Here is a 16,108-nt window from a genome sequence, read left to right on the forward strand (position 1 = left end):
ATGCTGGTTAAGCAAAATGAATGCTGATAAAATACCTCATGGTCATATATTCACTATATATGATGTATTTTATGGAAACACTGTCTTAGGAGTTTTTGAAAGTTGAAACAGTGAAGAATTCTTAATTATCCTCTGCAGCTCAAAGATGAATAGGAAAAAAGGATCATAAATAGATTTATATATTGGCTTTAAATCCAGCTAACAATACCTCTTCCAAATATGTAATAACGAAGGTTTAGTTCCTAAGATGAAGCTTGCCTGCTGCTTCTCAGTAAAAGTAGCACGGCCCAGAGAATTTGTGCAAATGCTGTCTTTGGAGGTTTTCAATCCCCAGGTCGACTATGCAACAGCTGAGATGAACTCATGTTGGCAATCAACTCATTTCAATTGGGAAGTTGTGTAAGAGATCTCCAGAGGTCTCCCTCAAGTGAAATTTGTATGGTATTGGGATTCAGCTAAGAGGGAGATCCCATAGGATCTTATTTATATCTTTGAGTTGACATGGTTTTGCCTTTATAAGTGTTGCTTGCGTGTAGAGTTGGATAAACCCTGAGTTTTTGGCATCTGGTGGATCGTAGGTATCATCCACATACATAATAGCTGAAAACACTTTTGAAAGACAATTTTCTTATTTCATATTAGTATTGTCATTATTTCTTCAAAGCAGCTGTGTAATGATGGCTTGGTGGTGGGCTGAGTGTATGGAAAGGAAAGGTATAATGTAAGAAAAAGTAGATGAATGCAGCTTAACACATCTGAAAAACTGAAGAAGAAAATATACTTATGAAACAATCTCAGTTCTTTTGAAGATACAGTTTTTTGAAACAAGACTTTGCAGAAACACACGCAGTAAGAGAAAATATCTGATTGTATATAAATGCACATGCATACACACATACACATAAATATGAAACACTCTATCCTGCATAAACAGAAAGATGTTATCTACAAGTTAATTTGTGAACCAAAATCACACTCCACTTGTTTTTATTAGAATATATTCATGGACACAAGAAATATACACACTCTTTATATCTCTACATTTAGAAGGTTAAGATTTTGACAGGTCAGACTTTTATCCTTATTAAGAAGCATTTTAGCTACAGGGAACATGTTCTTGTGCTTTATCAGGTAACAAATATTCATGAATTTCTGAAGATTACATTTACTGAAATTCCTCATTAGAAGAGTTCTCTGTAAAGAAAAGCATACCAAATAACATTAAGCTATTTAATTCCTTGAGAACAAAGCAAAATATTAAAAATTCATTCAAGATCAAGGCCTGAAACAAATTTGATTATAGAAAAAATTTTAGATTTGACAGAAATACTAATGTATATACTTCATTACATACTGTATTTATTTTAAAATTAGTAACTACTCTAAAATGCAAAGCTCATCTGCTATTGCAACATATATGGCTTCAGTCCAGCTAGTTTCTCTATTCCAGGTCATGTTAAATGATAAGGGAAGTAACTGGGAATACGAGGAAATTGGCTTTCTGATGCAAACTGCACCAGCCCTGCAATAGTTAACAAGGCCTAGAGACCACTGTAAAATTCCCTAAGGTATGGTCCTGAAGGACTATGCCTATAAAAATTGCTATAAGGAAAGACTTCTTTGGGATCTCACATTCCTTTCCTAATCTGTCTTACTTCCTTTAAAGGAGGTGGTTTGAACAAGTTTCACCATTTTGTATTAAATAAGAATCCTTTCCTCCATGGCATTTGCAGTTGGCTTCCATAGTTCAGAGCACAGATTTGCTAATAAGTATACACCGTGGCTTTAAATAAAAATTAGTTTTGTTTTGTTTGTTTGTTCGTTTGTTTTCACATGGGAATTTAGATACCAAAAATTTAACACACAATAGGAAATTTTGGACTCGTTTTCTTTTGCAGAAGTACATCTTTTAGTTCTCACAATGATTTCACTTCCTCATTTGAATAGTGGTGAGACTTAATCTCACTTCTAAAGCACTATCAGATGATGCTTTTGCAGATATTAAAAGAACAACAACTTCAGTTCAGACTCATCGGTTTCTTTCACTTTAATTATAGTTCTTGACAACCTGAGTTGCAATGAGTAACACACACATAGAAACACTCTCAGACAAGAAGACATAACCTCAAGGGAAAACATCAACAGGTTTTCCCAGCCTGAGTGGAATTAATTTAAAATACTGAACAAAACAGCTTATAACAAAGGACTTAATAAAACTCATGATAGGAACGTATTTCCATTAAATGCAGGAGGTCATAATAACCTTTAGGAAGGGATGAGACTGGGATAGGAAGGCTAACAGTTGCCTTGTATCTTTTACCTCTGAAATGCTTCTTCCACACTTCGAACATACTATTTTTGCTATTATTATTACTATTATTATTTATGAACCTTATAGAAGAAAAGGAAAAAATGTCTGTTCTCACATCACATCATTAATCTTAATTAACTGATAAGCAGCTTCATCAACAAAGAAGTTTTATTTTTTATAATGTGTTCAAAACATTGATATGGAGTCAAAGTGAAAAACTGACTAGCATTTTTTTCTAGTATTTTATTTTATTATTTTTTTCTTATTTTACCTAATACATCATCAAAAAAATTTATGAACTAGGTTACTAGGTAACTAGTAGTATTATCAGAAAATGAGGCAAAACATACATGTTTTTTGTCCTAAATCTCGTCAAAGACCAAATTAGAATTCTATAAAACTGAGTTAGAGTATCAATTTCTGAACCAGAATTCTGCAGAAACATTATCATCATTTTTCATATCAGCATTGCCAATGTCAAAAAAAACGTTATGGTACAGTTTTATTGAGTCAGATGGGACGTTATACGTTTCACCATTCCTTGGCTATGACAGGTAACGAGCAAGTAAGGTTTAGCTATTGACCCATCAAATTGATCCGCTATAGCAACAGGATGTCTTTGGGTCACATGCGTGTCTGTATTAGGGTCTCAAACTTTTATGGTATGTGTCAGCTTGATATTTTGGTATGCCCTTTTTAGCCTACATCCCTTTTTTACCTACATCCATTTTTACCTTCTGTAGGTAAAATGTCTTTACCTAGGTCTTTATCCATAGAACATGGAATGTATTTGAGCATTTGGTAATCTTCTTAGTTCTTCATGAACTTGCTATATTCAGACTTCATACGTGGCAGCCACTGGTACCTTAATGGTTCCTGTCTATTCCTAATCATCTGTTCATCTTTTAAGCAAGTGCTTTGTCTTTTTGTCCAACAAATCTTTGATGTCAAACTGAGCATGGACCCATTTTTTCTCCTTGGTTGCTAGTGCCTGGGTGAAAGTAATCAAATCAATGACCTGACGTGTATTTACATAGCTTTCTTATGCAGTTAGGCTTCTCTTAAGAAAAAAAAAAAATAAATAAAAATAAAAGTCTTCATTTACTATCTCTTTGCATTCATTTAATTAATCTTAGTGTATTCCTTGGAACAGCTGGAAGATTTTTAAAATGTTTTCAGTTAGGTATATTCTTTCTGTGCTTTTGTTCACTGTCTAGGCAAGCAATGCATTCTAATGTATGTTCACAAATCAGTCTTATCTTTTTTGCTCTTCCCTTAATTTTCTTGTTATCGACTACAGTTATTATACTAATTAGGCCAAAACAAAATTACGTATGTAAGCAGTGCTAGCCCAGAATTCCATCTTGGATATTATCTGCTACCTAGTCTATTGAACTGTTTTCTCATTATCATGATCAAATCTACCACATTTCTTGTGTTGTTACTGGAAAGTATCCTTCTCCATCCTCAGTCTTCCAGAAGTTAATTGTGCTACATCCATATGTTTCTATTTCAATAAAAGACAACTTATTTCTCTTTGGGAGCTCTCAGAACTGCTACTACAAATGTAATATTTTTCATATTTAAGGACATACTCTGTGAACATCCTTCTCTTAATCAAAATGACCAAGTTTTATTAGAGGCTTCTTGTGGCCTGGTAGTCACAGGAGTTCAAAATATATTCCTACTTTATTTGGCAAAAACAACTGTGGTGCAATAGTCAGGTCATAGAATACCAAAACTGTGAATTAACTAAATTCTACATGGTACATATTACCATAAAAGGCTTTAAAAGTTCAAATCCTCTTTTTTCTTTGGCAGACTAATAGAAATGCATGTCAGAAATGGGAAAGTAAACCATACAGTAGAAAGCCGTTTGAGCAGGTCATGCTGTTTAGAATGGCATATCATAATCTATTCCTTTATAAAAAGGGCATCAGAGGTGTCCCCTCTATCTTCATAGAGGAATGGCTTGAAATCAAGACCATGTAACAAGAAATCAGTTAGACATATGTTTAATTTGATTCTGAACTGATTTTCAAAGCACTATCATCACTTTGCATTACTCAGCTACAGCTTAGTTTTGCATTGTGTTTCTGAGGTTATTTATCATCTCTAACAATCACAATAACTCTTCATTTAGTTAACTGGACTAGCCAATTGAGTTTTTGAATTCACAAATACACTGCTTTAAAGTAGCTTCTACAGATACTGCAGGACTAGATTGTGATAAAAGCTTTGAAGGTCAAGAAAAAAGAAAACACCTGACCTCTGTTAGGGGAAGTGAATAGTACCAAACATTAGTCGCACACTTTCTTTTTTTGATAGCAGGAATGGAGAGAAAAATAAAGAGCACACAAATAAAGCAAGGAGTACACATTAATCATTACTAAGACTGAAAAAATAATCATGATTAGATTACGATTTACATGATCCTTGTAGCAGCAAAAAGCCTAGGGGAAAAGGTCAATGTTAACTCTGTGTGCTTTTGATACATACTTTTTAAGAGAGATTCAAGGAGCATTCATTTTTCATCTTCCAAAAAATAGAATCTTATGCTAGCACTCTTTACTGGTACATGAATAGTTTCACTTTTTCTAAGCAGTTTTATTTAATGGAGTTAAGCCTAGCAGCATATACCTCTTTTTTTCTTCTTCTATTTTTTTTTTCTTCCAGTACACAGCTACGTTATTAAGAACATCCCAACGGATAATATAAGCAATTATGTTTACTCCCAAACCTGCTTTTCCAGAATTTGGATGATAAAAATTCCATTTACAATACATTAGAATGAATATCCCAGTTTAAGTCCTTCAGTTTCAAACAAAAAACTTCTTGGGAAGTCGTTTGAAAAAATATGCTTCAACTTGTAAGGGTTTCATTGTCTAAAAATTTGCAGTCTTTTAAAGCATCACCTCTTTGCAATGTTATTGATATTTTCTGGAACTTTAAAGTGTGCTCTGTAAATAAATCTATGCCCAGAATTTTTATACTTCCCTCACTTGTTCTTTCAGCACAGTTTGTCAGCCCTCAATTTCAGTGTGAAAAAAAACACATAGTTCTTTCCTGACCTTCTTCATATACTGCTGAAAGTGGCCTCCCCTCTGGCTGACTCTATTCAAGGGTGAGTCCAGAGGGCTGGATTGTGTAAAGCTTATGGAACAAATTCAGCACTGGTGGACAAGTGTAATTCCAGTTGTAGTCATTGGAATTTCTCCTGCTTGCTGCAGTGCTTTTATTTTTAGGTGCTGTTCCAAACCATTCCTAAAATAATACTACTCTGAAGTCTAACATCCAAAATCATGTCCAATCTGACATCAATCGGCTTTTAATGGGGATAGAGCTTTCTAGCCTGTCTTTTGGTTTTCACCAAAAGGTGCCAAAACTCATCCCCTTTCCCAGTCAGCAAACTCTTTAGGGCTTGCATGCCTAACCTGTGCTATGGGAGCAAGTGAGAGGAACCACCAGACAGCGGGGTTACTCATCGTGGAAGAGTCCCTGTTTCCTTGACCAAGCATAGCTCCTTCAGCACACTCTTTCCTCTCTCTTCACCTCTACGCTACGGCGCAGTATTTCTCTTGCTCTCTCTCTCACTATCTCTTTTCTGTATCTCTCGGAAATCAGACTGGAGTTCAGAGCACTTTCACTACCTTTTATGAGGTAGAGTGCGATGTCATAGATGGGGGCAGGGCTAGTCAACTTTCTACCCACCCACCCACCTGTGCTGAGGGAGCTACGCTTGAGACCGGAAGCGGTGACTCCTCAACGGTGAGTAACCTCCTCTCATTTCTAATTTTCTCTAAAGGTGTGTGGGTGGAGGGAAAAGATGTGAGCGTGTTTTTGTTGGTTGTTTTTTATTATTAGTTTTTATATTTTTATTACCCAGTGTGCTCACAGAATGAATTGCATGCATTGTTTTAGTCAACTATGAAGAATCGTTTCCTTCCCGTTCTGAATTCCCAGAGATAATGGCATCTATAAAACAGGGATCACATTTCTCTGTGGAAGTGATCTATATATTTACTGGTGGTTAAACCAAACCTTTTATGTTGTTTATCTTGCATTGTGAAAAGGCATTCTCTGATCCCCTTGAACTCAGTTACTACATTTCCATTTAATTGCAATAGCACTTGGTCATAATTTTTCTGAAGTACTTTGTGATTAGAGATAGATCCTGGTGTTTATATATTTATCATCATTAACTGTTGATAATGCTAGTTTCTACAGGACAGGATTTTTATTTTCCATATTTTCTGTTACTGCTTATATTTGCTTAATCCAGAATGTTTATGAAGCTATATATTGACATTAGGCCAATTATAAGGCATGTCTTGTAGATTAAATACTATTCAGAGATAATCTGTAAGCAGGAAATCCAACCCCAAGAGATGTAATTGAGTCTTAACCTTGGAAATTATAAATCAAAGGTTTTGATATTTTTTTTGTGTTATGAAATTGATATGGACAGGGTAATTGCTATCTGAATTTCTTGATGTTTTTCTTGTGTCACTATCTATACACTACTATTTTACTTTAAAGTCCTGTCTTGTTACCTGTTTCTCTTTGCCCAAAGTATTTCTGCTTCACTGTTTTAATATCCCTCAGCATTTAAAAAAGACAAGATGGACTACGAAGATCTTCCTTTCTTGTTCTGCCTCTTGGGTATCTATTAAAGTTGTTGAGATGTCAGAGCTCAAATACTAAAGGGCAGAAGAAGGGTGATATGAAGATTTTGGTCCCTAGGGATACCACAAATCTCACTGTTCTTGTTCATTTAATGCTCTTCACCAGCTCCATGTGGGGCCTTGTCATATCACAGTGAAAGGCACTAAAAGACAGTAATGCATACTCTATAAATCAAAGGGAGTGCAATCACAGGCTTTTCAGCAGAGGTGGTCTTATAGCCTGATTGATGAAATACTTTATTTTCAGGTGACTAGGTGGCTTTGAGGAATTGGGTATAGGATGCAGAGCTTTCCATCTTCTAGTCACTGGCATGTATTGGGAATTTGTCAGTAGTGATGGATAGATAGACTCAGCGATGCTCTTTGTATGAATGCACAGGAGATCTGAATGAAATTCTGGGAAAGTCTTGTTTACAAAGCTAACAGAACTTTCACTAATGATTGTTTTCCTTCCTGTTAGAGAGACAAATAACGACCAAGAAGATAAAAATTGTCTCCCCAACAGGTGGTAGCTTTTCTGGCTTTGAATAACATGCTCAAGGAGTGTTATTGCTACTGCTTATTCCTTTTAGTGAACCTAGCATTGAAGTCTCCAAATCTTGTTTTGCAAAGTCAAGAACTTGTCTAGCAAATGTAACTTCCCTGGAAAACTCTGATCTTTTAAGTAGAAAAGGAAAAGCAGGTTAGTCAATTTAATGTTTCATTGGGAAATCTTTATAGGAATAGGAAGTGCTGTTGTTAAAGAGGGTTTGAGGTTTGTTCTTCTCATAGGCAAATGCTTTGAGGTAAAACTTAATTTAGATCCTAAGCACGTCCTTTGCTGATGAGTTTACAAAATTGTTTTTTCATGTAATTATTCTTGCATAATGCAAGAGACTTTAATTTTTGCACAGAATTGGCAAAGCATAAGGACCAACTGAACAGTGCCCCTAATCTCACTGATATGAAAGCATATTGGTAGCACAGTGAGATAAATTCTTTTTAAAAGTGATATAAGGATTGGGAACAGGAAATCAGAATTGGTATCATTCAGTAATTAAGGTGAATTAGAGATACTGATCATCACTGGGGGGATATAATGAAACAGAGATGTCAGTGGATTACTTTAAATCCAGAGAAAATTGCTCTCTAAATTTATCTTATAAGATGAGCAAATCAGCAGTTAGTTGACTTATGTATAGGGGGGAGTTTGTAGAGGGAATTATACGCAAAATGACATAAAGTGTTGTGATAATTAACCTGGAATCTGCCTGTGCAAAATCTAATACCAATTTTTTGTCATGCAACCCCAGGATATGGGTTTGTCTGAGTAACTAGACACTATGAGAATAAATAGCCTAATTTTACTTTCACTGAGCTAATTCCCCTCTCAAATTATTTTACTGGCAGATATCATTTAATAAATAAATAAATAAAATGTCTAGAATACACAGGTTCCTGCATTTTCAACGTTGTCTTAAAGGTGTATTTTGTCACCTACAATGTTTCTTTTAACTTCATATTATTTACAAATGTATAGACATTAAAGTAAAATATAATCAAGCCTAATTTTCATGTGATTTCACTTAGTATATAATACGAAACCTTTTGAAAACAAATATCTGAGCAACTTGTTCCAATATATGCTAATTTAAATTTGTTAGATCTTAAGTGTTATGTAAACTTAAATCTATTTTACAGCACTATTTATTTATAAAAATAAAGATGTCTTTAAAATTGCCTAGGTTTAGGTAGCTAACAACATGATGTGTTAGTGGCTTAAATAAAAAACAGTAATTAGTAAATTTATACATTTATATTTTAGCAGGTCACTATTGAAATTACAGGCTTGTTCCTCGGTCATATTGGCAAAGGTGTGAACAATACCTTAATAATGGAGATCATATGTAGGATCAAACATCTTCTCAGTATAATTAAGCTAAGTGTAATTCCCAAATTTTTTGTATTTTACAGGCTGATTTCTCTCACAAGCTGAATTAAAACTTTGTGGGTTGGTTCTTACCTTCTTCTTCTATATGAGAAGTGAGGGAGAGCTGTGAAATGCACCATCTGTTCACAAATGGTGTCAGCTGGCAGATAGATGCTCATCACCCTGCCCTCTCTTACTGTAGTTTTAGGCTGTTTTGACTCAAAATGAATTACTTTTGGTTTAATCTTGTTTAAGCAAAAGAAGTCACAATGATAGTGCATGAGCATTCTAGAGGACTCTTCATGTTGATTTAAACTGCAATCCTCTTAAACTTTGACCTCAGCTCATTTGAATTGTCAACAAAAATGCTCAACAGCACTTTGAGTATAGGGTTTCAGAGGAATCTAGGACTGCCTTAACACTCAAGACTTTTCGTTCCTGGGACAGTTCCATCTCAAAGACATTAAGCATGATTCTGTTCAATCATAATCCTTTGAATTTTTATCCATCCCATCTGAGTGTCTCAAAGCAAACACAACAGAGTATCCTTGATCTGTAGAATTATGAATTTGAAACAGACTTGAGTCCTCCAAGACTTTGGCAATTTTCAAGACCACCTCTCTTACATTCTACATCTTTCAAACATTACAAGAGTAATAGTGTAATGAAAAATGAGTATATTACTATTAATATATATATATATTCTTATTGAATTATGAAAAGGTTTTGACTATTCTCTCTATTGTTTTGTGGAGAGTAATTCATCTAGCCAAGTGTAAACAGCAGATAGGCAAAGGCCATATATTGTTATCTACAGCTACCTAGCAGGAGGATGTAGAAGAGCCAGATTTCTCAAAGGTGGATGGTGACAGGACAAGACACAATAGAGAGAAGTCTGAACATGAGAGATTCTAGTTAAGTATAAGGAAAAACAGTTAACTCTGAGGGTGGTCAAACTGAAGCACAGGGTGCAGATTTCAGTCTAGAGAGGCAGGAGACTATCCATCTTTGGAAGTACTCAGAATTTGAGCAAAGTACTGAAAAATCTCATCTAATGCAAGTTGCTTTGTTCAGGGTATTGAGCTAGATAACCCCCCAAAAGTTATTTTCATCATAAAGCGTTCTATGATTATATGAATATTTGCATAGTTGTATGTGAGTAATGAAAATTATTTTTTACAACTCAGACCCAAATTCTACTCGTTTTGATTTATTATTTGCTGTCATCTTTGCTTATTCTTTCCTTGTTCACTGCAGCATCATTTAAGATTTGTCTCTGCTTTATTCTGTTTTCATTTGTTTGTAGTCTCCAACAATACTTTCCTGTTCTTGATTATTACTGTTATTTTATTTTTCAATAATATTTAGTGTTAGCTAAAGCTAAGCACACAATGAACAAATACATTCACAAATGATGTATTTACTGTTTTACCAGGAAAAAAAAATGTAACGAACACTTATTTGTTCATGTTGTTTAACCATTGATTAAATTGCTCAGATAAATAGAACAGTTAATTCAAATACATTATTCACAATTAAAATGTCAGAATTTCCTCTACAAATAATTTGCCATATATTATTAGGTCCGTTCTTTCAGTGCTAGGGCTTTTCCTAAAAGCTGAAATGTGTCTCTTGAAAAACACTTCAATTTTGTTTCTTATTTTGTTATATACTGTTGTTAAAGTTGTAAAAAGTGCTCAGGGAATCAAAGAAAGAAATGTTTCCATTCACTGAGTTGAGCCACGTTTCCTCAACTCCAAGAAAGTAAAAGCCTTTTAGCACCTCAGAAATGATCGATATCTTGAATGAACAAGCCTTTTATATGCTTCTATGAGATGTAAAATATGCATGAAGAGCAGCAGGTACAGATTAGGAAGCAATGAACAACGTCCTGGTACTATCTTCCCACAGAAAGATTTTGTTTAATTCATTTTGACTCTGTTTGATGCATGCCCTTTCCCCAAAAAAGCCCTTTCCCAAAAAGCAGCTTGCCAAGTCTCTCTGCACTGAGATGGGCAAACATAACTTTAAAGGTACAAATGTAGCTGAAGGAGGAAGTTTGTCTCAAAATGTGACAGATCCTCACAGTAGAAGATGCATAGATAACTCACATACAGCTACCGTTCTGACATGCCTACGAATTAAAAAATAAGTTGGGAAAATGTCACATTTTTCAGCTTTGCAGTCTGAAATCTTATGTTGTCCTGCTTTGCTTTTAGTTTTCATCATAACAAAATCAGGAGAAATAATAGTAGATAATACATTCCCATGTAAGGAATATAGTTCTTCTGTGCTTTAATAATCATTTGTTTATCCAAATTCTCCTGCATTTTATCACTGAGAGTACAATTTCCAGCTAACCAGGCATGTTTTGGACTTCCTGGAGGTAAGACTGTAAAAAAGACATACTTTTCTTGTTATATTGTCTAGATAAACAACAAAAAGTTTGCTTCCAAAATTCAGTTTGAAGAATCGCTAGATTATTTGGGGCTTTTAAAAATAATTACTATCTTTAAATTGCATACAGGTCAAAGGTCGGTAGCACAGACTAGTTAGATATCCCATATTTCCTATTTCAGATTTAACTGCAATTGTATGTGAAAGAAGGAATTTATACACAGATGCATTTGATGGAGTTGTAATTGCACCTCTCAATCTGTGACATCAGGTTCAGATTATTTAATATTTTGTTACACTGACCACTTACACAAAGTTTTGCACTGACTTTTTTATTGTGACTGATAAAGAGTTTCAGTAGACTTCTTATTCTAGTCTTCTTTAGTAAGCCTCCTGTCAATATCACAAAACCTTTGACAGAATACACTAACTGAAGCTATATCTATTATATTTTTTACTTCAATTTAGTTGCATTATTTTTTTGTTCTCCTTGAAGATTAGGTAGAATCATGCCTTCAAATCATTCACACCAAAGTCTGTTTCCTGTCAGGAATTCCATCCAGGAATTCACACCCAACCATTACCTAGGACAGAATGATTTTAAAGATGTAAATGTGGTTATACTAATTTTGCTAGAATTAGTAATACGTCTTTGAAGGCCATTAAAGAATCATTTTTTATTTTTTTTAAGTTTATTCTTAGGGCATTTCTGTTATAGGCATTATAACAATACATTGTTCTACACAGAATGAAGCAGAAGATTTAGAAGAAGCATTTCTTCCTCCATCTTCAACCTTAGCAAAGAGAAGAGTGTAGCATACACAATCATAGTGCTGGAAAAGTCACTGGGTGAAATCCTGTTGTCATCTACAAAACTCCTTTGATTTCATGAACAGAATTTCTTACTTGGTCTGTGGAGTTGTTCCAGATGTTTGGGCATTCAGACTGTCTAATATCCTAATGCAGTAACAGAATCTGAAAGTTTTGAGGCAGTGTTATGGCATGAAAATGGCTGATAAAGCAAGCTAATTTAAAAAATTCAACCCCAGATATGATTGCTTGTCCTTACAGCATTTCTGGTATATGATATGAACTGTGCCATTTTAGCATCTTTTCCCTGCCGTGCAGTGACAGATAATAAGCAGACGAAAAAAGCGATAGTCTGAGAACTTTTTCTTTTTTGATGAACATACACTAATGTGCTAGAATTGTTCTTGATAGCCCACCATAGTCAGGAAAATAAATAAATAAATAAATAAATAAACAAACAAACAAACACTTTGGCAACATTTACAATTGGGTTACTACAGTATTACTGATTTACAGTATGTTACTGGATACACCCAGTAAGCAATTGAAGTGCATACATAATTTCTTAGAGGTGGCTGAACAGCAGAGTTGGAGATACCTAATATCTCTAGTGCTATTATACATTCTGGGGCCAAAGACAACCAGATTCAGCACACTTTTTTGCTTACAACTCCAAGATCTGCAGATACTTAGAGGATTACCAGACTGTAACTTGTGAGTGAGACTTGCATTGCTAAGGGCAGAAGAGAGAGCAGAGCAAAGTAAGCATATGACGCATGCTTGTAAATAATCATAATTTTGATGCCCACCTTTCAGTCTCTCAACTGGGAAGGCAATTTTATCTTTCCTCCAAAAAATAATTTTTTCTGTGCTCTCTGGTAGTCACTATGAAATTTATGCCCCGTGTCTGCTGGCTGAGCATTTGAGTTGGTGCATGGTGCACTACTTTGGGTGCTAACTGTGAAACGAACAGTGTGCTGGGCTCCTATTGTTTCAGCAAAGTAGCCTTTATGTCTAGGATAATAAAAATATTTTTTTTCTGTAGGGCTGCTAGATGTATTTGAGGACGTGGAGGTTGCATTTCTTAGCTTTACAGAGTTACTATTCTTATTTTATCAAAGACTTTGAATACTTTCAGTTAATTCTACTAAGCTCTTCACTTAGGGAATGAAGTATGTCCCACAATTTTAGTGATATCACTGAGTTATCTTTAATGATTATAGGCATATCTGCATATTCTTTTTTTTTTTTTAATTTCATATTAAGCATTCTCTTCAAAGCAAATTAATTGGGATATCATTTTGTCTTATACCTTTCTGCTTTTAAAATAGGCTGGAGTAAGTAAATCAACTGTGTAAATGCATCTCTGCAAATTGTCTAAATTACATTTGCGTATTCTATCTTTTATTCTGAATGCCATTATTCAGAGGTGTGTTTTGTTTTTGTTTTTTTTTTTTAAATATATATATAGGCTCTTTAAACTTGTATAATGGAGTTGACTTTGTTAAGTAGATCTGTGTTTTCAAAGGGCAGTTCATAAAAGACAGAAGATGTTTATAGTTATAAATATACATGTGCGCTTTCTGTTGTGCTAACAGTCAGCCTCTGTTAAATGCAACAAAATGGATTTGGGAGTCCTTATAGTTTACTTACCTGTAATAGAAAAAATGTAGATGAGGACATCTGTTCAGCGGATGGGCCAGTTATAAAACACAGCTACCCCCAGAATTAATTAAATATTCAGCATGTCTGAAGGAGTAAGTTAATTGCAATCAAATGTGAAAATTCACAGTTAGGAAAAGAGGAGCATAATACCATTTTCTCCGTGTATCCACATATCCCTTTTTAACCCCACTGTGACCACTTTACATCCCAAATTATTACTTTTTGCTTGTTGTAGAATTTCAAATGCATGTGATAGTTTACTCACAATAGACTCACATGGAGTAAAATCCTTATGCACATCTTCAAGTTACTGACTGAAATATGGCTTCAGGCATTGGGTAGTAGTGCTGATAAATAGCAGATGTCTCCCACCGTAGGGATGAGTGCATCTGAATACCGAATAGGCCATTCTTGCATTGGCTGTCACTAATAGTATCATGTTTTATGCATGCACTGTGCTACAGAAGTGTAAGATGAGTATTATGGATAAGAGCTTTTTCTTTTATTTTTATATATATTTTACTTATATATGTAGGACTAGATTTATTATTAAGCACAGCTGAGAGGAAAATGTTCTATTGTGTAAGACTATCATCTGGAAAAATGTTATTTCTGATTCACCCTCCAGATTCATAATTGTTTCATGTAACCTTAGTTGCTCTAGAGGCTATTAACTAACTTTTGGGTTGTAGTAACAGAACCTATAGCTGTCCGAAAAACTAGCTTCAAAAAGGAGGAGAAGTAGGGAATGCACCTAGAATTCTCAGATAGCCTTAATGGCTTAACCATGCCAAAATTATTTTCTAAAGGCATAAAATCAAGTCTTAGCCAAAAGTATTCAAAGGGTTGTGTGTTCTTTTCCAATGTAGAATCATAGAATGATCTAGGTTGGAAAGACCTTTAAGATCAACTGCTGCCCAGGGAAGTGGTTGAGTCACCATCCCTGGAGGTTTTTAAAAAACATTTAGATTTAGAGCTTAGTGATATGGTTTAGTGGAGGACTTAGTGTTAGGTCAGAGGTTGGACTAGGTGATCTTGGAGGTGTCTTCCAGCCTAGATGATTCTGTGATTCTATGATTAAGTCCAACCATCAACCTGACCTACTGAATCCTGTCACTAAACCATATCCCCTAGTGTCACATCCACACATCTCTTAAATCCCTCCAGTGATGGGAAGCCCACCAGTTCCTTAAGCAGCCTGTTCCAATGCTTAATCACCCTCTCATTGAAGAAATGCTTCCTAATGTCCATTCTAAACTTCCTCTGGCACAACGTATTGAATAGACAATTCCTCCTCCCAATCTATACCAAGTAAAACAGACTAAATTCTATTAATCAATAAGTTTTGACACTAATTTTCTGCATTCATACATTCCAAGGTCAATGTGGGCCATTGTTATCATTTAAGCTACCTGCCTGCATAAATGATGGTAGGCTCCCTGAAATAATTTGCTTTGAAAATCTCCGACAGTTATGCTAAACTAGAGTATACATATTAAGCAAAAACATCCAATATTGATTTTACAATTTCTAGAGATAGAATCACCATCCTTCATGAGTTCTTGTGATTAATTACTATCACTACTAAAACTTTTCATCTAATTAATAACTAAAATTACATGCTTTACCTTCTAGACATTAAATTCTGTTATATCTTTGTCTTATCTGTTAAACCTGAAATATTATCACATTTCTGTTACCATGTACTTGCTGATTTTGATCAACTCATTTTTCAATAATTTTCTTTATTAGTGGAAAACACAGAGCTGCCTGAATCTTTCCCATAAAACACGTCTTTTTTTCTTGATTTTTTTTACGTTCTTTCCACGTCTTCAATGTTGTTCCTACATTGAGAAGAGAACTGGGTACATATGACATATTGAATATGATTATTTAACCTTTTTCTTCAGCCTCCTCCTTTTTATGTTCTCAAGGTTCATATTATTCCTCTTCCACAATTTTGCTGTATCTAATCTAATTATCTGTACTGATTCAATGAGATGCTGACTTCTGCCTATGATAAAGTTCCTTATTGTGTAAGTAGGTATCATCTGCTATAAAGTTGTCCAAAGTAAAATCTACATTTCTGACTTTTATCAGCTTATTAGATATCAATCACTCGTCTTCTTTATGATATACCAGCGTCCCAATTGTTATCTGAAAATTTCATCATTTAAGTTAACAGCATGTTAACGAAAATAACATAAAGGTGACAACAGGTTTCTTCAGGAGACCACTGCAAAAGTCATGGTGTGGCAATGATTTCCCTGCCTGTACATGATTTTGGAAATTTAGTTATTATGATTTACAAGCATTCTATAAGTGCCATCA

At 34.6% G+C, this 16,108-nt stretch overlaps 1 protein-coding gene across 5 annotated transcripts in view; it reads left to right on the forward strand.

Moving 5' to 3' along the window:
• Window positions 1-16,108, forward strand: part of CTNNA2 (catenin alpha 2) — a 468,162-nt gene that overhangs the window by 446,180 nt on the left and 5,874 nt on the right. For 4 of the 5 annotated variants that reach the window (XM_068679577.1, XM_068679578.1, XM_068679579.1 and 1 more), the window contains one exon: window positions 5,936-6,079. The exons of the other annotated variant lie outside the window; for it this stretch is intronic. In XM_068679577.1, coding sequence (XP_068535678.1) covers window positions 5,936-6,079 — 144 coding nt within the window. The remainder of the gene's footprint in view (window positions 1-5,935; window positions 6,080-16,108) is intronic. 5 annotated transcript variants of the gene reach the window in all.

This window comes from Anas acuta, chromosome 4, assembly GCF_963932015.1.
Source record: "Anas acuta chromosome 4, bAnaAcu1.1, whole genome shotgun sequence".
Taxonomy (NCBI): domain Eukaryota; kingdom Metazoa; phylum Chordata; class Aves; order Anseriformes; family Anatidae; genus Anas; species Anas acuta.